This window comes from Pseudorca crassidens, chromosome 19, assembly GCF_039906515.1.
Source record: "Pseudorca crassidens isolate mPseCra1 chromosome 19, mPseCra1.hap1, whole genome shotgun sequence".
NCBI classification, from domain to species: Eukaryota; Metazoa; Chordata; class Mammalia; order Artiodactyla; family Delphinidae; genus Pseudorca; species Pseudorca crassidens.
In genome coordinates this window covers 47,124,357-47,147,248 of record NC_090314.1, presented here as the reverse complement: position 1 = coordinate 47,147,248, position 22,892 = coordinate 47,124,357, and the positions used below count along the sequence as shown (strand labels likewise).

At 46.2% G+C, this 22,892-nt stretch overlaps 1 protein-coding gene across 1 annotated transcript in view; it reads right to left on the bottom strand.

Annotated features, from left to right (window-relative positions):
* NMT1 (N-myristoyltransferase 1) overlaps positions 1-22,729 on the bottom strand; it is a 30,735-nt gene extending 8,006 nt beyond the window's left edge. The window contains exons 1-6 of the mRNA XM_067714159.1: positions 22,550-22,729; positions 10,880-10,988; positions 8,280-8,424; positions 2,259-2,377; positions 1,606-1,697; positions 586-702 (exon numbers count right to left, since the gene is read on the bottom strand). Of these exons, the coding sequence (XP_067570260.1) occupies positions 586-702; positions 1,606-1,697; positions 2,259-2,377; positions 8,280-8,424; positions 10,880-10,988; positions 22,550-22,680 (713 nt within the window). The 5' untranslated portion in view covers positions 22,681-22,729. The remainder of the gene's footprint in view (positions 1-585; positions 703-1,605; positions 1,698-2,258; positions 2,378-8,279; positions 8,425-10,879; positions 10,989-22,549) is intronic.
* Between the last annotated feature and the right edge of the window lie 163 nt (positions 22,730-22,892).

Below are 22,892 nucleotides of genomic sequence, written 5' to 3'. Positions count from 1 at the left end.
TAAGTGGGACTCAAGCAAACTCCTTTATTTAAGGCACCACAGCATCTCCCTGGTGAAGCCCCAATAGTAGGCTGGCGGGGTCCCACCTTTAGCCGTCAGGAACCCCACAGAGTAAGTCAAGGGTTATTCTAGGATTGCAGGGGTTCTGACTCCCCCAAGAACCCACAGCCTCTAAGCCCAGAAGGCTGTGGTAGATGGTTCTGACATTTCCAGGGAAAGCAAAGAGCAGAGCTTGAAGGCCCCGTGACTGTGTGGTGGTGAGTCACACCCGCCACTTCTGAAGCGGCGGCTTGAGTGTGTCAATCCGTGAGTGGCACAAATGCAAATGCTGAACTGCTGGTCAGGGAGTGCACCGGCCCTCAGGGTGGACTCCTTCCAGCCCAGGTCACAGACAAGAGCACCAGCAACAATTCAGAGCCAGACAGGTGGTTCCTATGATGAATTTCTTCCCATGACCCAAGTTCCCTCCCTTCGTGGGAACTTCCCTCTTTCTTCTACGGAAAGTATGTGCGTGTTTCCCCCCCACCTTCCCAGACCAAGCAGGATGGTGAGGATGCGGGGGGTAGGAGTGGCGCTGGTGCTTACGTGTCATAGATATGGATGTTTGCCGGGATGGCGCTGATGAACCCAACCAGCTTCCGACTCGAGACCACTCGAACCCCACAGTGCCACTGGGGGAGCCAGCCAGGCGGCCGGAGAGCCCTAGAGGAGAGACGGGGGCTGTAGCCGTGGTGCTGCTCGCCAGTGGCCTTGGGGGACTGTCTGGGCTCTGCCGCCGAGTCTGGTTCTAAGCTCGTGCTACCACCTCCCTGAGTGGGGGTGAACAGCTCAATTCTCCTAATTCTCTTTAGGGCCAAACCCTCCTGGACACCAATGGGATGGAGCCACAGCTCGCTCTTTCTGCTCAGTCCACTTGGCCTACTTGCTCATCCAACCCAGGGCTGTCACAGTGAAGATTTCATCCTGATCCGGTTTCTTTGTGCTCACTTACTCTGACAGCCCGAGCCGGAGCACCGGCCTCCCTGGCTTTGAGTCCAGTGGGTCCCATGGTCGGGAGCTGGCTGTGGAGCCTCTGGAGCTCTGGGCTCCACCTCCCCAAAGCACCATCACCTCCTCTCTTTCCGCTTGGCCAGTCTTCCTTTCCCTCCCATTTCAGGCAGGCCCCCACCGTGCTGGCCTCATGCCTCTACCTTCCCGGATATTAAACGAGGCCCGGGAGGGTGGGTGGCCCAGCCAGGCGAGGTCATTTTCATACTACTGAGCATGCTCGGGACATGGATAGAAAACGACCTCTTTTCTTTTAAATCTTAGCAGGTCTCATCCCTCCCTCCCTTCTTACATAAAGTCACTATACAGTAGACGATCTTTTCTTCTGGGTACCAATTCCATAAAGGAATCCCTCACCCAGTCATTCTGTCTTAAATAAGGTTTTGATTCTAAGCTCCACGAGAAGCAAGTCTCCTTCAGATGCAGAAACTCAAAAATCGCATACTAATTTGTCATTAAAAGGATGGCTCTTAGCAGGGATGAAAAATCTGGTGCCCTGTCGTTGTTCTGCTCTATGCCTGGCTCTGGAACCTTAATAAGAAAGCCCTTACAACTCACCACAAAAGAAATTCGGGAGAATAATCAAATCGGAACATGTTGTCATCATCTTCCACATAATTCTCATTCAGGAGGGTGTAGAGTTCTTTCAGCTGCAGAGAGGAGGAGCTGCCTTAGAGGTATTCTGCCAGGGGTGGGGACGAACTCCAGTACCCTGGGGCTCCAAGCCTTTCAGGACAAGGCAAACTACCAAAAATTATGTTTCATCTCCCAAATCCTTTTCATGGCAGGGACTCCTGGAACAAGTACCCTAGTGCTTAATAGGAAACTGAGCCACCAAGGGTAGAGTGGCAGACTTAAGTACATGAAGGGGCAGACCAAGAATGTCATCCAACTAACCAACCACTCCATCGTTAAGACAAGGGACTGAATAAATGGATGAACAAGAAAAATGAAAGCATGAAGGAAAGGTATCTGCCTCGGGGAGTGGCAGGGGTTAACTCTCAACCTGCCAGAGAAGCCAAGAGCTATTTATGTGGAGTCGTGGGCAGGCCCCAGGGGCAACAGATGGGGGCTCTGCTCAGACCTGCTTGGCTCAGCTCTTAAGACAGCCCTTGAGGAAGGCCTGAGTAGAAGCCGTCTCGATGTGACTGCAGGCCTGTTAGTGAAAGTGGCAGCCGGTCCACACTCCTGGCCCACCCAGGCCTACTCACCACACCACGGTCCCCCAGGTCCAAGGCATCCCAGGCGAAGTCCTGGGGCAGCGTGTAGGGCTCCTGGCGGATGCTGTCTTTGTCAGGTTCCACGGGACCATGTGTGTTCACGACTTCCCCTGGAAGAAGAGCACAGCCATAAGCCTCACCCTCGGCTTCCTAGGGAAGGAAGGGGCTCAGCTCAAACACTGACCTCAGCAAATTCCTCCTATCCCTAGGAGCCCTCCATCTCAAGGACACTCTGTTCCTGGCAACTGCAGACCATCTCTCCAGCTGCCCTTGGCCCCTAGCTGAGGGCCAATTCATGGCCAAGCTTAAGAACAATCAGCGGGATCCAAGGTGGTTGGTTTCTTGGACATTCTTTTAAATCTCCCTTTGGTTCCTGAATGACAAACATTTATCTTGACTAGTTTGGCTCCCTGCCTCCTGGTTGGTGTAGAGTGCTGTCATGGCCCTGGCCCAGGCCCATCGACCTGGATGGATTTGTAAGGAGTTGCAACAAGGCCGCTTTTGTGTCAACAGCAACAACAACGTACTGGGCCTATTCCTGAGCTAGACAATGGCGTCCAGGCGCCAGGCTCACTATGGGTCCCGCCAGCCTTGGCTTTGAACAACGTGGGCCAGTTAACTGCTGCTGCCAGCTCAGGCCCTCGGTGTTTACAGAGCCCTGTGAGCGCCTTCAGGCTGAATCACTGAGTCTACACCACGCTGCTGGGAAGTTACCCTCCGATGGGACATCTCCACCCGGGACGGACACCCTTCCCCTGTGGAGTACATAAGAAGTGAGGGGGGTACTGAGAAGACAGAGCCCTGATTCCCAACCCCTGCCAAATCAGACCTATCTGATAAACTCAGACAAATCAGCCACTTAACTTTGGCCCCTGGAATTATTTGGCCCTGGCAGATTCTACAATTCAGAGCTCATTCATGTTCACAACTTAGAAGAATGAAATGTTTAGTACATTTTGAAAACAGTCTTTTCAGGGGACCACTCAGTACACGGCTCCCAGCACAAGGCTCTAGGCACTCAGTTCATGCTTTTACTGACATTCGGACTCCTGGCCCAAACACACCATTCTAACGCGTAACAGGAAGCTGTGGACCCTCCCAGTGACGGATCTGTGGGGCAGGTGTAGTGGAAACGGCTGCATCCAGCCGTGAGCTGAGCACAACACCATCAGGACTGACCGTCTAACTCTCGCCCGGCACATTTACTGAACACCAGTCAGACATGGCGTACCAGGACAGAGCTGAGAAAAGACAAGGTCCCTGGCCTCACAAGATACACCATCTTCTGGGGAAATATTCAAGAAATGAGTCATTACCAACGTGCTAAGGGTCACAGATTGCAAAGTACAGGCAACAATGGGGACACAGCAGGGAAGAATCCAGCTAACTCTTATTTATAAGCTGCTCCCAAATACGTTTCCTTGGGAAAGCGGTTATATATTTTTTCCCTGGTTTAGAAATTGGCCTTTTGATTAATTCATAAAGCAGCCCTTGTGACTTGGTTTAATATAAGTCAATCCACTTTCAATTCCCTGCCACGTATAACTTTTTGAGCCTACCAAGCCAAGGGCTGGACCCTTGGAAGGTACCAAGGATTTCTACTCTAGTCTAGGTGCTAATCAATTTTCCCTATCTTGTTTTGAACTTATACCCTTTGCAAAAGACGTTTTCACTTATCTATCTATGGTAGTGTTGGGTCTTCATTGCTGCACGCGAGCTTTCTCTAGTTGCGGCGAGCAGGGGCTACTCTTCGTTGCGGTGCGTGGGCTTCTCGTTGCAGTGGCTTCTCTTGTTGCAGAGCACAGGCTCTAGGTGCGCGGGCTTCAGTAGTTGTGGCACGTGGGCTCAGCAGTTGTGGCTCGTGGGATCTACAGCACAAGCTCAGCAGCTGTGGCGCACAGGCTTAGGTTGCTTCGCGGCATGTGGGATCTCCCTGGACCAGGGTTCGAACCCATGTCCCCTGCATGGGCAGGTGGATTCTTAACCACTGCACCACCAGGGAAGCCCTCCAAAAGACATTTTTAAACTTCAGAACTTTTTTATCAATTTTTTCCCCCTAAATGATTTCATGGACAAGACACTGGTGGCCTTTGCCACTACATGACCACAGTCTCAAGGCCAAATCACTTCATTTAGGCTGGTTACTAGGTCCTGCATGCACCAAGCATTGCCATTTGCGCCTTCACCATGTGTTCACAGAATCCTAGAATGCTCCAGCTCTGCGGCAGGAGCTGGCGAATGAAATGGACGTAGGTCCTCATCATCACGGGTACCAAAGACACAAGCAAGCAGGCACCTGTCACTCAGTATAACGAGAGTCCACGACAATGAAGTATGGTAGGAGGGGGAGGGGTCAGGAAAGACCTCTCAGAAGAAATATCTAAAGATGTGATCTCAAGGATAATTAGGAATTAGGCAGGAGTGGACTGGGTGGGGCAGGGAGGGTGGGTACACTGAGGGAACAGCACAGTCAAGGCCTGGAGATGAAGTGGGGGGAAGGAAGGAAACTAGGAGAGGAGGCTGAAGAGGAGAGCGGGGACCGATTGTGGAGGACCCTGCGAGCTACTACCGAGGCTGGACTTCATCCTCAAGGCTGTGGGACATCCTGAACGGGTCTTTAAGGGGGAGGGGAGGGAGGAGTGACATCCTGAGATTTGAATTTTACAAAGAGCACTCAATAAGTGCTCGTCAAGTGACATTACTGAGTGAACTTTTATACAATATTCAATTGGTAAGTCTTCATCTACGTGTTGACAAACCAGCTCTCACAGGTTATCTCAAGGCTGTGTGCCATCTGCGAGACATAGCTGGCGAGGCAGAGTCAGAGCAAACACCGCGAAAAGCAGCACTCTGAGCGGACTCGCGGCCCGGGGCGCCAGTAAGGCTGAGAGCGGCCCAGGGCTCCTGCCTGCCACCTTCCAATGGCTCTTGAGCGCCTCTGGCTGAGTCGGTGCGGGCTGCTCTGCAGAGCACGGCAGGAATGCAGCCAACTGTCTCTAGGCCACCATGAGCCAGCGAGCAGCTGAGGAGGACACTGGGAACTCTGAAAGAAAACCCTGGACCTTCAACAGGTTTCTTTCTGTACACTCTACCCCCAAATGCTCTCTTTGCCTTCCGACACCGAGATCCAAAACCAAGCGCCACGGTGCACCTGTGAAGGACTTGGGAGAAAAGAATGTGAGATCTGGGAGACCTTAAGCCTAACGAGCAGGACAAGGGACAAAGTGGGGAAGCTTCTCTCTCAGGGCCCGGGGCAACCAAGTACGCGTCCGCCTTCTCCCTTTCTTCGGGAGAGTTACTTTTTAAACTAATCTAACAGTGGCCAGATTCCACCCCACTAAGGTCAGGCAAAGTAAAAGGATTCCTCACCACCCCCCGACTAGCGCAGGAAAAGGGGTGACTGAAAAAGGAGAAGGACATGGTCTGAAAAGGGAGATCAAAAGTTGATCTGGGAGCACAAAGAATTGTTATACAGCTGAAGACACTGGCTGTTTACAGGCCTTTCAATGGTGAACTTAGGATGATTTTTTTAAAAAAATACATTTATTTATTTATCTGTGGCTGCGTTGGGTCTTCGTTGCTACGTGCAGGCATTCTCCAGTTGCAGAGAGCAGGGGCTACTCTTCGTTGCAGTGCGCAGGCTTCTCATTGCGGTGGCTTCTTTTGCTGCGGAGCATGGGCTCTAGGCACGCAGGCTTCAGTAGCTGTGGCACGCGGGCTCAGTAGTTGTGGCTCATGAGCTCTAGAGCGCAGGCTCAGTAGTTGTGGCACACGGGCTTAGCTGCTCCGCGGCATGTGGGATCTTCCCGGACCAGGGCTTGAACCCGTGTTCCCTGCATTGGCAGGAGGATTCTTAACCACTGCGCCACCAGGGAAGTCCCAGATGATTTTAAACTCCTAAAGAATTCTAAGTCTTTTGAGTGAAATGCAATCTAACTCTCACCACAAGTTGGGGAGTGCTGCAAACACAGTACACTTGATATGCTTGAGTCTCACAATTATTAGCCCCCAGTTAAGTGGAAAAAATTAAAGCAAGAAGCTGTAAATCACTCTACCCTAAGGACAGTCAGAAGCAGAACTGGGGTGACACCTCAGCCACGCGGACCAACTGATGCCTATAATGTGGTACTTTCTATGTGCTGACTCACAGACACAAAGGAATCCTTTATTTGGACCTGACTGACCGCGGACCTGAAAGGCAGACTGGCCAGAAGCTTGGAGTGATCACTCTTCCCCAGAGCCCCACACCACACACTGCCCAGAAGGCACATCGAGGAGAAACAAAACAGCCCCATTCCACCTTCCCGAGGCCATCTAGGTCCCTGTGAGCAATAGTGTGGCTTTGTCACGAGCTTTCTGAGAACAAAACGGGAGTATTGTCTACATACAGGTGGAGAAACTGAGGCAAACATCAAAGAGTAAATGAGCTAAAGCAGAAGAGAAGCCCATTAATCCCAACTGGCCTCTTCACCAGGTTCCATGTCTATGAAGAATGGAGCAAAGTCACCCATTCGCAAATTCTTAATGAAAAATAAAACCAAACCAAGACCCATCTGAAAACAGCCAAGGTGCACAGCAGCCCCCCACCCCGGATGCCTCTTCGTGCAATTCACTCAGAGGTGGAGCGTGTGGCTCTCGATTCTTCCTGCTGCTTCGTGGGGGAGTGGTCGCCGGGGCCCGTTACCTGTAATACCCTAAGAATAGTATTGCTGTGACCCAAAGCCTTGTTGGAGGGCTTAGCCAGTGGCCTGGGACCTGGCTGACCGGGACAGCTCAACAGACCTGGTGGATGGGTGAGGGCAGGGTTCTAGAACAGTGCCTGCTGCTGATTCACGACTCACAACCATCCAGGCACTGCCTTGCTTTGCACCCTCTGGGGGGCACGTCTCAGCTTGCTTCTGGATTGGGACTAAGCTGTCTACAAACTGCATCTGCTCCAGAGCAGAGCTTCTCAAACTTGCAGAGTGGACACAAATCCCCTGCACGTTCTGATTCTGCAGGTCTGGGGCTCGAGATTCTGCATTTCTACAAGCTCTTAAGCAATGTCCATCCTGCTGGCCGGAGGGGCACACTCTGGAGTAGACGACTCTCCTTGGGCACAGCTGCCCCTCTCCCCTCACCAGGCTTTCATTCTGCCCTCACCCCGCTCTTCCCCACCAAACACACTGTCAAACCTCACTGTGTCACTGGAGGGGAGCAGTAACATGGACAGCCTGAAGGTCACTCATGTTTGTTGTTAACACACGTTTTTCTCAACATACCTACTTTCCCAGTCACACAGAAAATAGGAACTGGGCTATCAATGGGTCTAGGGGCATGATGCAACCCACTGCAAAAACGTTCTGTCAGTAACACCCTCTGAAGTCAGCCGTCAAGGTGAGCTGTGGCTCAGTCTCAGCAGGCATCTCTAACTCTGCTACGACCAGTCTCTTCCAGAATCCTTTTATTTTCTGCCTGCCCCACTCCTTTGAGAGTTCATCATAGCTTTTCAAAGAGGTGCCGACCAAACCTGCATACGGTATTCCAGGTGGAATTAAACTATCACTGGGAAGCAAAATGTCAAATTATTTTGCATCTATGAAGCACGCACTGTCTGAGAGACAAGGGGAAGAGGCTGGGGACTGGCCCACTCCAGATTAAACACTGCCCAGATAAACAAGTCTCCCCATAAAACCTATGTGGGAAGACAGGTCCATGAGCGCACATCCCCACTCACCATGTGCCAACGCCCTGTTTTTCTTTGTAGATTTATACTGGATGATGATGCACTACAAGGACCATTACTTGTTCTCAATATGTGTTACTGTGAAATGATAAGGTCCCTGGACAACAGCCTTTTCTGAACTGCACTGTAAAGACTATCCTCTAAAAACCACCACCAAGGAACAACAGAACTCTCTCGTCCTCCCTCACAAATCCAGCACAGAACCCTCAGCATGGCTGAGGCACATCCCTCGCCCCTGCCCTTGCCTTTGCCTTTGCCTTCGCCTGGGGAAGAAAGCGAATACATACCCAGTTTGGGGACGGGCTGCGTGTCCCAGAACTGGTAGCTTCGCTTGCTAGCCTCCTCCATGGTTTTCGCAGGTCCCTGACCTACTGAAAAGAGTTCAATGGCCTTCTGTATTTCCTGGATCCTCTCTGCTGGCAAAGAGTTCATCTGAACAAGACAAAGTTGGGGAGAGAAAAGGCCCATTATATTAATAAACACTTTTGATTCATTCAAGTCCAAGAGTTAAGGGGGTACAACTCAAAGAAGCGGTGTGGTTCCTGAGAGATCAGCTGTTGAAGTACAAGTGGAGAAGGAGTGGTCGACGACGAGCAGTATGATAGGGAGGTGCTTCCTACAGGGTTTCTCCTCTTCTTAGTCTTACGGTGGTTGACGGCAAAACGTGGCTTAGCGTAAAATTTCAAACAATGCAGAAATGTAAAAACACACAGAAGATAAAAAACCCAACAGTCCCATCCCTCAAATATAATCCTTGTCATCAACAGTCTTAAATTTGGGAGGTAGGGTGAGAAGAGGCAAATATAATTTCAGACTTTTTTGCATGCAAGTTCCAAACACACACACAATTTTCAAAGACTCAAATTGGATCGTACAGTATTATTTTACTGACTGTTCTTCTTCAAACACTATGTCTTAGAAACCATTCCACGCAGTCACATGGACCTGCCCATTCCAACAACTGAGTCCCCTGCGTGCACAGACTACGATATATCTGGCCAACCCCCTACCAATGGCATTTTGGTGATTCTGGTCTTCAGTTTTACAGACAATGCTGCAATGAACTTTCTTCTACATCTATTTTTGCTCACTGAATACGTATTTCTACAGGATAAAGTCTAAGAAAGGAGGCTTGCTGGGTAAAAGGAGATGCATGTTTGAGATTATATATATTGTCAACTTACTCTCTAAAAAGAGAATATCAATCAACCCAGTGAACAGTGTATGGGCGTGTGTTTCTCAAGACCCTCATCATCAGATTTACCAAATCTTAATCTCTGCCAATCTAGGGGAAAAAAAATGTTGCTTTAATTTTCATTTCAAATTTAACCATCTTTTCATATAAAAACCTTGATTTTTCTCTTTGTGAATGGCCTACTCATTTCATTCTCTTCAATTGACTGATCCATGTATTGCAAGTTTGTTGTTTACCTCTTGACTTTTACAGAGAAGTTTGAAATTTGTCACTTTTTCTTTTATGGCTTCTGGATCTTATGTCCAACTTAAGATTATACAAATACCCATAACTTCTAACACTTCTACTTTCCGACATCTTTTTTTCATCTAAATTGTGAAGGAAAGAGAGAATATAAACCAATATATTTACATTGCTTATTCCTGGGAGGTAGAACTGGAAATGATTTTCATTTTCTTCCTCTTGCTATGTTTTTTTCTAATTTCTTTACTATGTATTCCAACACTCTCATAAAGAGAAAAACAGAACGGCTATACAAATGGTGTTTTGTTGAGATTTTCTAATCTCAAAGTGAACCATTTTGATAAAGGTTTCAGTTCAAACCACCCTGGAGTCATCCAAACACCCACCCCCAGACAAACAAAGAAACCAACAAGAATCCCTAAAGCCAAAGCATGGGCTTGGGCTAGGATTCCTGACTGAAAGACCTGGGTAAACCACCTCCTCTCGTCTTTAAAATGGGAAGACCCCCACCTACCCTGTAGAGAAATTGAAGGTTGGGGTTAATTTAAACCATGTGCCTGGCAAGAACCTAGCTGGCCAGCATGGTGGTCAATAACGGTAGGATTTTTTTTTTCACAGTGGGTTTGGTATTGAAAATATCAAAAAAATGACTTGAAGCCATATCTCAATAAGGTAGGAGATTCAAGTTGGAGTATGACTTTGGAGGCAAGAAGCAAGGGGCGGGTACACTGGAATGATGAGACTGGACTTCTCGTGAGGCCTGTAAACTGAGGCAATTCTGAAAGAATTATGGGTATGTTTCGAGCTTCCTCCAGGGCCTACTTGGAAGAGGACAGCACTTACCTGAAATAAAAGCTTTTCTTTTTTTAATGTGGCTTTATTTAAGAAACAAAACAATCCTTACCCATACTTCTGGGTTTTGTGTCGGTGTGTCAGTCTCAGAGGTAAGCTCTAGGCCAATGGTTCTCAACTATGGAACTCAGAAATGGGCTCTGTGGGAGTCTCAGTTCTCATTACAATAACTGTAGCATCAACAGAATGCTTGCAATATATAAAGGTCCGCCTTAATAGGAACAGGCCTTTCATTCTCACAGTGGTGGGGACTGAAGACAGAAAAGGCCGAGAACCACTGCTCTAGGCCACAGGGGCGGTCACAAGGGAATCGCTCTGTGGCACGCGGCACAACACCCCATGCAGGTATGCACCTATAAATTCTGAGGGGGCACCAGGCTTGGGAGTCAATGTCTAACGTGCTGTGCCTTTTAAGGTAGGATAGCAGTTTCATCACCTAGGTCGAGGGCAGCAGAGGGCAGCAGAGGGATCCAACTCCTCCCTCTCGAAGTAATACCAGTGGGGACTGTCAATCCACACTGTTCCTATACATTTACCCCAACACCCTCTCATCTGAAAAAGCGACTCTGTCACCAGAAAACAGAGACTCCTTGTTACCTTCACAGGCTGATCCTGGGCTGAATCTGTCTCACTGCCTTTCTCTTTCTTCTTTTTTTGTTTCTTTTTCTTCTTTTTGGCTCCAGTGTCATTGGCTGGACTCAAACCACTGTAAGACAAAGTAAATACTGATGCAGGGTTTTTAAAAAATCATCTGTTTTGAGCTACACTGACAAAGAGCTTTCTGTAGAGCCAGACCCTCCTTAATCAAGCCCGTTGGCTTCAGAAGCAGACCAGAGAGTCCAGGGCCCAGAAGGGGCACTTGGAGGACACTCGCAGACACAGCTCTCCTCTCCACTCCCACCAGAGCCCAGGGAGGGAGCAATGTGCAAAGGATGGCCTATTTGTTTGAAAGGACCTTTTCTGTTCTTGCTTTTATTTTATGCGGTTTATTTTCTTTCATTTTTGGCCACACCACGTGGCTTGCGGGATCCTAGTTCCCTGCAGGGATCAAACCCGGGCCCACAACAGTGACAGCGTGGAGTCCCAACCACTGGACAGTCAGGGAATTCCAATGGTTATTTTCTTTAGATTGCCAGGTTGCTGGCAGCAAAGGCAAATGATAATTGTTAACAGGGCATTCATACCACCAACACTTCCTTAGAGCCTGGAATTTAAAGGGATGACAGCCCAAAGTGGTCTTCTGGAAACTCTCCCTCGCTTCTGCTCCCACCCTCCTGACGCATTAGGTTTTCTGAGTTGCCCCATCTGGACCTAAAGCACAAAGCAGTACTGGAAAGGGACGAAGGAACAAGGAAAAAGGTAGTTTAATGTGGCTGTGATCTGTGTCCAAAATAGTCAAACGCTCATGAGAAATGCCTAAATCAGGCCTGTAGGACTGAGAACAACCACCAGCCGGCTCAGACTGGGTGATCACCACCAGCAAAACACGGCACTAGGAATCTTGGGAAAACAACAGCAATGAACACCCAGCCACCCCTGCTAAGAGGAGATTTACATGAAACGTGTGTGCCTGTGAACCACAGTAATGGGGATTTCTCATGCTGCTTTCCCTCTGCATGAGTCACCCAATGAAGGCAGCAAAAACAGTTTCTTAGCCACATTTAACAGTTTCCTACAGGCTTTCATTATCGTTTTCTGTATTGTTTCCCAATATTTTTGAGACACAAATCATATATTATACTGTGTTTTGCTAAAATTTTCCATTCATTTGCTCCCAAATGTTTTTTCCCAATTCCTGTTGATTTTAGGATAATAGTTTTGATTCTGGGTTTCCTTCATTTTATTGATGAATTTTAAGGTTCAGCTTGCAGGCTGCTTTCCTAATTACTGGTTTTTTAATAGATTTATGTATGTATGTATGTATGTACTTATGGCTGTGTTGGGTCTCCATTGCTACGTGTGGGCTTTCTCTAGTTGCGGCCAGTGGGGGCTACTCTTCATTGAGGTGCGCGTGCTTCTCATTGCGGTGGCTTCTCTTGTTGCAGAGCACGGGCTCTAGGTGCACGGGCTTCAGTAGTTGTGGCTCACAGGCTCTAGAGGGCAGGCTCAGTAGTTGTGGCGCATGGGCTCTAGAGCACAGGCTCAGTAGTTGTGGCGCACGGGATTAGTTGCTCTGCAGCATGTGGGATCTTCCTGGACCAGGGCTTGAACCCGTGTCCCCCGCATTGGCAGGCAGATTCTTAACCACTGCGCCACCAGGGAAGCCCCCTAATTTACTGTTGTAGTTGGTTTTTGCCATGTCTAAATTGATTTGGGCATTGTCAGACTGGGAGTAATGCCGGACTATTACTCTGCCATCCTCCCTTGAAATCTTCCATTAAAAAGTCTAAATTAGGAGTCAAACACAAGGGTACAGTGAACCCTAATCTGCAGAATCAGCTAAGTGCAGGGTTTTATTTTAGCTGTACAGTCTAGATAATCAATTTTTCAAAGAATTCAAACAGTATAAAATACATTTTGCATACCATATGGTAAGTATCATTTAAGCTTTATTTTATAATTCAGAAAGGCTTCATGGTCTTAAAGTGCCTTGGAGTTATTATGAATATTAATTATCATCTCATAGCACGTGGTACTGTATAGGGAGAAGGCAACGTGCTGCTATTTCCCGTTGCAGAATGTCCTCAGATTTCTCTTGTCCTAGTCTGGTTAGGAGTGCTTGCATCCAGACTTCACAACCTTGCACTTGGACTAAAGTTATCTCCAGCCTTTCCTGGATCTCCCTGACATCACAACTTCTCTGCCTCCTCCTAAACTCTACATAGCAGTGGGACTCACCTCTGGGAAAATGGCTTTCCATGAGTCCCTCCCACGCCTGAAAGCCTACAGTGACAGCAGCTTCTTATTCTGGAAGGTATCAAGCCCCACTTTCCCCTCGGCCCATCACATTCAGTTCCCATCTAGCTCATCCACCCTTACTTCCCCTGCTCGGGAATAACTGTGCCTGCACCCGTGGGGCCAGGCCTCTCACCAGGCCCCTGTTGCAGAAAGACTAAAGTCAGGGAGAGCAAGTAAGGTCCTGACTTTAGTCGAAGTGTAAGGTTCTGACATCCAGATGCAAGTGCACCTCCTAGATACCATATTAATGGGACACACAAGGCAAAACACGGAAGGAAGACCGATAACGTTCAGAGGGGGAATAAGGTAAACACCTTAAAACCAGATGCTCAGCAAAACCCCCAAGGCCATGGCAAAGAATAGGAACCATAAAGCCATTTACAGACTGAAGATAAAGCTTTCCTCTTATTATCTCAATTTTGTTATTATGCACAGGCCTGTTCGCAGCCTATGACAAGCCTGTGTGGTTTTCTGATTCAAGAGACAGTCTCACTTCAGTCTCCGGATTGTATGCAGCATTATAAGGTTTAAAAGCTGGTTGATGGGGACTTCCGTGGTGGCTCAGTGGTTAAGAATCCACCTGCCAATACAGGGGACACGGGTTCGATCCCTGGTGTAGAAAGATCTCACATGCCACAAAGCAACTAAGCCCGTGTGCCACAACTACTGAGCCTGCGTGCTGCAACTACTGAAGCCTGCATGCCTAGAGCCCGTGCTCCACAACAAGAGAAGCCACCGCAATGAGAAGCCCACGCACCACAACGAAGAGTAGCCCCCACTCACCACAACTAGAGAAAGCCTGTGCACAGCAATGAAGACCCAAAGCAGCCAAAAATAAATAAATTTAAAAAAACAAAAAGCTGGTTGATGGTAGGAGACAAAGCAGCATTCCACTGTTGATACAATTTATAAGTCCTTATTCATTTCAGCTTATGGAATGAATTATCTGGTCCCTGTATATGAATTACCATAAGAACTGTTTTTACGGAAAAAAGAATCAGAAAGGTTAAAGTGAAGAACTGCTGCATATTAACAACTGAATACTTACTAAACACAATTTCACATAAGGAAAATAGAAGAAATTACTTCCTCCGACTGTAGACATCTTCACAAATAGGCAAAATCGCTAAAAACGCCCTTCCTGCCTTTGCTCTTGCAATTCAGTGGAGCCACTTCCGTGTAGCCATCTCTTTCTGGACCCCATTTTTGTGGACAGACCCTGGGTAGAACTCTTGTTCTGTTTTATGCATTATTAATAAAAGTGCCCAGCAAACTCCAAGACCCAAACTAAAACCAAAGAGCTACTTTCATTTTCCTTGGATTGGCTTGAATTTGCACATGCAGCTACTGAGCAACGATCCTGTCTCAATTTGTACATCAAGAATACGGAGACACCTGAAGAACAAAGGAAAGTTTAAAAAAAGTCACTGTCACTGAGCTACCAGGTATTGAGCCATATTCATGAGAACACTATGAGCTCAACATGGTTTGACAGTCAACAACCCAAACAGGAAGACAACTGACTCGGAGAAGAGACTTCCAAGGAGCACAGTAGGGCTAGCTCTCCAGGTGATTATAATACCTTTAATTATCCGTAAGAAACCAAGCTCAGAGGCCTTGAGAGCAGGTCTTTAGGAAGCCAATACCATTTCACAGGATGGCTTCAATCTGGATTTGGGAAGAACCAAACCAAACGACCCCATGGAAGCTAGGCTGGTCCTTCTCAAAAGAATTTGGCTTCATTTTTAAAGGGACCTGGAGTCCATACCCACTGGGTGAGTATCCCTGGGCATGCTGGGACTCTGCAAATTAAAACAGAAATCTCTCAGAGATCTCTCTAAACCTGCCAGTCACCTTAACATACTTCAAAGGGACTGGCCAAAACGTTGGAATACAGCAAATCAAAGTCTAACTTCGGTTCATTTGGTTCCAAAATAATGAGCAGAGAATTAGTGAAACTTGCCCCCTTTTTTGGGGGGGGTTGCCTGCAGTGGAAAGGGAGATGGGAATTCACATAAAAATTTTGAAATGTACATTCTAAAGTTGATCAACTCAAGTCACTAACGACCAACCTAGTGAATATGGGATGAATGAGCAGAATGACAAACCAGGAACAGAGAAGTAAAGTAATCAAGAAATGTCATTTTTAAATGAAGGTCAAAATATTCTAAGTTCAAACATATAAGAAATCCTATGGATGCTCTGGTATAAAGTCAGGGCTGGGGACTTCCCTGGTGGCGCACTGGTTAAGAATCTGCCTGCCAGTGCAGGGACACGGGTTCGAGCCCTGGTCCAGGAAGATCCCACATGCCGCAGAGTAACTAAGCCCGTGTGCCACAACTACTGAGCCTGCGCTCTAGAGCCCGCGAGCCACAACTACTGAGCCTGCATGCCACAACTACTGAAGCCTGCGCGCCTAGAGCCTGTGCTCTGCAACAAGAGAAGCCACCGCGATGAGAAGCCTGCGCACTGCAACGAACAGCAGCCCCCCGCTCGCCGCAACTAGAGAAAGCCTGTGTGCAGCGATGAAGACGCAACGCTGCCAAAAATAAAATGTAAATAAATAAATAATAAAATAAAGTCAGGGCTGGGGGAGGAGATGGAAAATGAACTTCAGTACTTATTTCTAGAAATAGAATGCAGCACCAGAGTGTGTGCTGGTGGGAGGGAAGGGCAAGCTGACAGAGAGCAGCTCGAGCTGCCAACCTCCAGATAACAGCAGCAGCGCAGGTCCATGACACAGGCCTCCTCTTAATCCGACTGATAACAAAATCCACTCAAAGGTGCGTGGCTGAGGGACAGAAGTTGTTTTCCTGGGAGCTAAACCACCAGAGCTGGAAGGAATCTCAGGGCCATCTGGCTTAACCTGTTGTTTACAGAAGAGGAAACCAAGGCCCAGGGACGCGAGGCATCAACTAACCAACTAGTACCCAGGGACAAGTCACCAATCTAACCACTTGGCCCATTCCTCCCCAAACACTGAAGTCTCATTCCCTGTGAGAATTTATCTGAGAACCTTCGAAAGCCCTAAAACAAATTCTTGCGTATCACAGGAGCAGACAGTAAAGGCAATGAGGAGAGGGAGCCGTGTTTTATCCAGAAAGCCTCCCTGACTCCTCCAGCTCTCATTCTCATTGATGTCCATCTGTTTTAAGATTATGATCTCCCACACAATTTAATACTTTATATATATAATGTGTTGCTGCCTGGCTTCTCAATGAGATAAAAATTTTCCTGGTATAGGGACCATATCTTTCACAGCTGTTTCCCACAGCATCCCTAGTTATGCTGAGCACACAGTTGACAGTTCAACAAATATGTGCCTGACTGATGCTTTCCAGGCATAACAGACTAAAATAAAACCCTGAAAAGCTAGAACCCAAAAGAGGGTCAGCAAAACATCTTTAGCAATGTTTCCATAGGACAGCTGTGTTAACATTCTATGAAAGCACAGGCGATGCTGTGCTCTTTTGAGCCACTGTTTGAGATTTTAAATTATCAAATTTATTATTAAATTATCAACTTTCTTATTCATTGTCTTCTCCCTCCTTAGGAACTGTTCTATTTCTATAAGAGTTAAAACAAAAAAGCTCCACTTTAACGACTTCAAACGGTTCCAATGTCTTAAACACAGACCATGGTTTAGTTTTTTGTTTGTTTGTTTGTGGTACGCGGGCCTCTCACTGTTGTGGCCTCTCCCGTTGCGGAGCACAGGCTCCGGACACGCAAGCTCAGCGGCCATGGCTCACGGGCCCAGCCGCTCCGCGGCATGTGGGATCTTCCCGGATCGGGGCACGAACCCGTGTCCCCTGAATCGGCAGGCTGACTCTCAACCACTGCGCCACCAGGGAAGCCCCATGGTTTACTTTTAATTATGAGATCAAAAGAAAAAAAGAGTTCAGAAAATAAAATTCACGACTTTTGGTTACCTGTTTTCTACCCCTAAAATCTGGAAGTTAACTTTTTAGGCTAAAATTCAAAATTTCCAGAGAAACTTAATAAATCCTAGCCTCTAACATCTTTTTGATTCTACTTGTAGACATCAGGAAATCCTTCTGCAAATCAAATTTTTTTGGCCATGCCAGTGGCTTGCAGGATCTTAGTTCCTGGACCAGGGACTGAACCCGGGGTCACAGCAGTGAAAGCACCAAGTCCTCACCACTGGACCGCCAGGGAACTCCCCTTCTGCAAATCAATTTATTCATGAGGTATGATTTACCAGCAATCCTATCGGTACAGTATTCAGAAGGCCCAAAGCCAGGTGAATGCAATGGCATTTACAAGGGGGCCCAGATAGAAACTACATGGCATGAATCTGTATCAGCTGCCGGTCCTCGTGCTGAGACTGCAGGATCCCTTAATGCAATCCCCCAAACTTTGCAAACTCCCACCAATCAGTTATTCTTATAAAAAGCTGCTAGTGAGTCCTAAATTACTGTAAAAATAAAAACACTCTACTACTGCCATCAAGGTACCCAGGAGGCCTGTGAAAAGAACAGCAGTTTGTGGCAAGGATTACTGCTTTTACTGCCACCCTCTGCCCTCCCGGGGATGGTTAGCCAGAATGTTGAGCGTGCACAAGCCAATTCCTGTCATGAAGGAAAATTGGTTTTTACGGGTCACAAAAGCTCTGATACACTAAGTAGTTTACAGTGGGAATGAGACAGAAATGTAAATTCTACATACTCTGGGTTGGTTTGGTGAGCTAGACTGTAACCTGGCAACTCCTAGGTCAAGTCAAATGCGGTTCAGAGACCATTTTCAGTAATTTTCAGAGCAGTGGCTCAATGCTGGCAGCCACTTCACACACTGGAATGAACTCTGAAAAAGATATCAGTCTATCAAGGACGGTTTAAAGGGGCCAGTCACCTCCATCGCCAACGGGCTCCCTAGTTTGGGAAAGTCCGTGGGTTATTGAATGCATCCAAAGACAGGACTCACACTGCTGGCAGAGTGAGGAGGAAGGAGTCAATGTAGGAGGGAAAAGAAATCCAGCAAGTTCAGAGTGGATCCTCCTGGGTGTCAAAGGGAGAGGTGGATTTGCAAATCCCAAGCCTCATTACAAAAGCTAAATCAGTCTTTATAAGGGAAGTCTACATGAGATAATCCATGTAAAGGGTTTAGCACAGTGCCCAGCACATAGTAATGCTAGCAACAGAGAACATTTATTGAACACTTAACAACAGTGAATCCTCCTTAGCTCCCTCTCGAAGAAAGCAGCAGTAGAAAAAATTCTGAAGCAAGTACCGACCCTGTTGAAGAATATTAGTTTCGTTTTGTTTTGTGCTCTCAAGAGAGAACATAGTGTTTGTGTGCCTTAAATGCAACAATCACAAGAGCGCCGTCCTTGGGGAACTGGAAGAGAGGCTTGCAGGGCAGAGATTTCAGATAAAAGGTTAAAAGGAAGAGCTAAAGCAGCATCCTCCTAAAGTTACTAAATTTATGGTCCCAAAACTTATGGACTCTGCGGGGAAAGGGTTAATGGCAGACTTAGTAAAGCTGGGAAATTTTAGAGCGAGCACATTAAACAATGTGAAAAATCAGCAAAACTGGTTTGCCATGAACAGCAGTCTCCCTGAAATAGGCTCTCATTTACTTTTCATTTCTTCTGCTCTCCAGTCCCTTCTCTCTGAAGCAGCTCTTGATTAGTTTCTTTTTAATTGCCACTTAATTGGGAAATAAAATTAGAACACTTATTTGATATCAGTGATGAGGTCTCTCTTTTCATTTCTGCTTTGATCTAGTTTTGAAAAACCAAAAGCTGAAGAGAGAAATTAAGAAAAAGGAACTAAAAAGATTTCTTCTTCTAAGAGCCAGATACAGCTATAAGCCGTCAAATAAATGTGGAAAGAGCCACTCTTGGAGAATCTGAAGAATAAAACAGAAGCAAGTAAGGATAGCTTTATGGAATTCCATTCAAAAAGACCTTTCTTTTCTCTTAAGTTTCTTCATAAAGGATAGTATCTCATGATTAGGAAGTGAAGAAAACTTTTAAGAACCCATATTAACCTGTCCCCATGGAGTAAGAGAACAGAATGGGAAACAGACATCCCTTATCAAAGCATTCTTGATCCATGGCTTCCCAGCATCTCAGTGCTATCGATGACACTGCAGAATAAATTCTAGGAACGAATCCTACAAACAAAATAGTCTAAAAGTTTTCCCTTTCCAAAACACCCAGATAAACTTTACTTGTTTGTTATCGCACAATTAAAATCTACTGCCAGCTGATAAGATTTATTCTTTAGCGATAAGTTTCTCACTAAAAACAAACAAGAAGCAGAAACTAACACAACACTGTAAAGCAACTATACTCCAATAAAAAAAAAAATTTTTTTTTAATTTTAAAAAGGGGAAAAACCAAACAAGCAAATTAAACCCATAGGTGAATCATGACCTGCAGGGAGATACAGCATAAAGATGATCTTAGTCTGACTCTCCACTCAATTGCTCACGGTAACTTATGCCAGGCAAGTTACTGGGGAGGGGGGAAGGGTGGAACGCTACCCCTCTTTCTTTCCTCTGTTGAGTGGATTTAAAAAAAAAATAGCAGATAGAAAAACTGCAGGCAGATACATACACACACACACACCTATATACTATATGTGCACACATGTGCACATGTATGCTTATATGTATACGTAAAATTTATACTCACCAAATATTTAATTATGGAAGAAACACATGACTAAAAAAATCAAGAACTAAACTTCTACACAAAGAAGGGATGTAAGAACTAGCAGAACTGTATTTCCTATTATTCCAGTACATGAACGGATTTCACTTCATTAGTGTAAAGCACTGAGCCCATCCTGAAAGGCCCAAGAGAACCAGGGTTAGTTTGAACTATCATTAACTTTTATTGCATACTGTCTTTTAGAACTGTTAGCATGAAAAGGAGATATTCCCCTTCAATTCTTTTATCACTTTTGAAAACATTTAAACTAATATTAAGTAAAGGCAAGAAAAATTTCAAGAAGCCAAAAAACAGTGGAAAACTACCACGAAAAATTGAAGGATCCTTGATATCTGTGGATTATTTCACTAAAACTGTAGTAAGGCTTACGAGACTTATTTGCGAAAAGGAAGTGTACGTGTAAGAAAATATGACATCCTTCCTTCCCCTCAGTGAGGAGAAATGAAGCTCCACTAACACTGGGCTACGAACTTCAACATTTGTCATTCATTCATCCAGCAAACACTCATTAACACCCACTAACTGCCAGGCATCTCAAAGACAGGATCCCTGTGCTGAGACCTCACAGTAGGTAAGACATGGACTGGACATGAATGTTATTTAACTACTGTCATGATAAAAGCTACAAAAAAAATATAGTATGTGATGGGGGGGGCAAGCTGGGGGAAGGAGAACAGGGAAGATTTGAAGAATAAAAGGAAAGGGGAAGGCTGCTTCAGATATTATGTCATTTAATCTTTACAACTGGAGGCTAACTAACTTTCCCAAGGTCACAGGACTATTAAGTGTCAGAACCAGGCTTTGAACTCAGGTTTGAATGATTCCAAAGTCTATGCTTTTCCCATCATACCACACAGCTTCTTCCCAAAACTGTCTCCTCTGACAACTGATGGAAAAATGTTGACTCCATCCCAGATTCTAAGTGTCAGAACTAGACCCTGTCCTCCAGGCTGGGTCCTCTGTTTTTCACCTGCCACCTCCAAACTTATTTATACAGATATCTAGATTCGGGTTGCTAAAAAACTGAATTTGTTCACCCAGACCATAACCATGTACAACAACAACACACCTGCAAAGGTTTTTTTTTAGGTTACCACTTTGTTGTACTTTAAATAAAACACAGAACTTTCCGTCAAACAGTCTTGCAAAGTGATTCATAGACTATAAACCAATTAACGAGCTACAGACACTGGTTAAGGCGACAGTTTAGCATTGAAAACTAAAAGCAACTACACACACAGCAAAGATGAAGCCATACTTTCACTTCTGAAACGAATTTCAAATTCAAGAACTCTCACATGACTGGAATCTCTACTCAGAAGGGCTGCACTTTCCCTCCTTCCTGTTCCTACTTCCTCTTTCTCAGCTCTTCCTTTCTCAGGAATCTCACACTTCCAAACAAGGCGTTCATTACATGAGATCTGTGTGCAAAAGAACACAGTCCTATAAAAACCAAATTTGACAAGCTTCCTTTTCCCCTACATTCTTCTTGTGGTTTTTAAAGCTGATTGAAGAACATAAAGCTAGATCTTTTAACCTAAGATTTCATCACAAGCCACTTATAAACCACTTAAATAATCCTTTGTTCTCCCGCTGCCTTAAGGTAGCAGAATTTCTCTTTAAAGTTTATCCAAAGGTCTCAACCTTCTACTTTTTCCTCCAGAACTACCACCAACCGATACAGCAAACGACAGGATGGCTATGAAAATCAGACTACCAAAGACTCAGCCAAAGTTATACATCCAAAACAGCCTCTCATGACTTTCCGTTAGAAAACACATATGTAAATATAGACAGGGAGAGCAAGCGTCAGCGCCAGCCACTGTTAACAATATGGAGAAAGAGAAATGATAGGGTGTGGCTTGCAAGACTGAACACTGATTTGAAAGCTCAACACTCAAACGCCTGATGCACTTATTCTACCCGAGGAACAGTTACCAGTAGGCAAGACCCTCAAGTACAGGAGATGCAGTATTAAACCCACTTCCAAACACTGTCCAAGGAAGCACCATCACTCAATTTCTAGAAGCGCCAGGCTACTTCGCAAAGTTAACAGAGCAAAGATACTGGAAGACCTAATTATGTGCTGTTCAGGAAACTTATGGATTATTTGGAGCAACAGACACGGTATACATCCAAACATTATCATACAGTAATTACGCAGGGTTTATAAGGTGAGTTTATATCCTGGGATTCTCTAGTAGTGATATTTTACAACATAATTATGGTTGGTATAGCCTGATGAATTTCCTCATTGCAGGTGAACTGCAGTGAAACGTTTTATTATTCGTTTACTGCTAATCACGTTGTTCACACACCTTATAAGAAACGTTCCTTTCGAACTGCACTGTTAGATTGACCTGTGTTGTGCCACTGAAGACCATCGTCCAACATGCTCTTTTCCTCGGACGCGCCTGAGCCACACGAGTGGAACATTACACAGAAGAACTTTTATATAATAAAAGTATTGAATGTCTCTGGGTCTTAATATACTAACCACCCACCCCTGATAAATGACAAAGACAGCAACGAATCGCCAGGCAGGATTCCAATGTCTCAGCCAATAAGAAGGTGGGGGTGGGGATACACTAAGCTCCCGATGACTTCCCCGCACCCCAGAGACCCAGGTTGTGGGGGACTGGATAGGAATTGGACTCCGAGGATCTTGTTACCCCCGGTTGTAGCTGTTGTCCTCCTCGTTCTCGCAATCGCTGCAATGCTCATGGCCGTTTCCGTTCCCTTCCATCATCTGCGGCAGCGGAGGTACCGGCGGCTTCACTGCTGTATCACTCTCGTCCGCCATCTTGAGTTGCGAGAGCCGGCCTCCGCGCCTCACTACATGGGGGGTTCCTATTGGACGAGGGGAACTCGCGCGACACTCTGGGTTTTGTAGTTTTTGTGGCGAAGGTATCCGTAGCTAGGAGAAGGTCATTCCCAGGAAACCGGAACAAGATGGACTACAATACCCAGAAATCAAGAGGGGAAGCTGTCGTGGGTGGGAAGACAGCACTACCC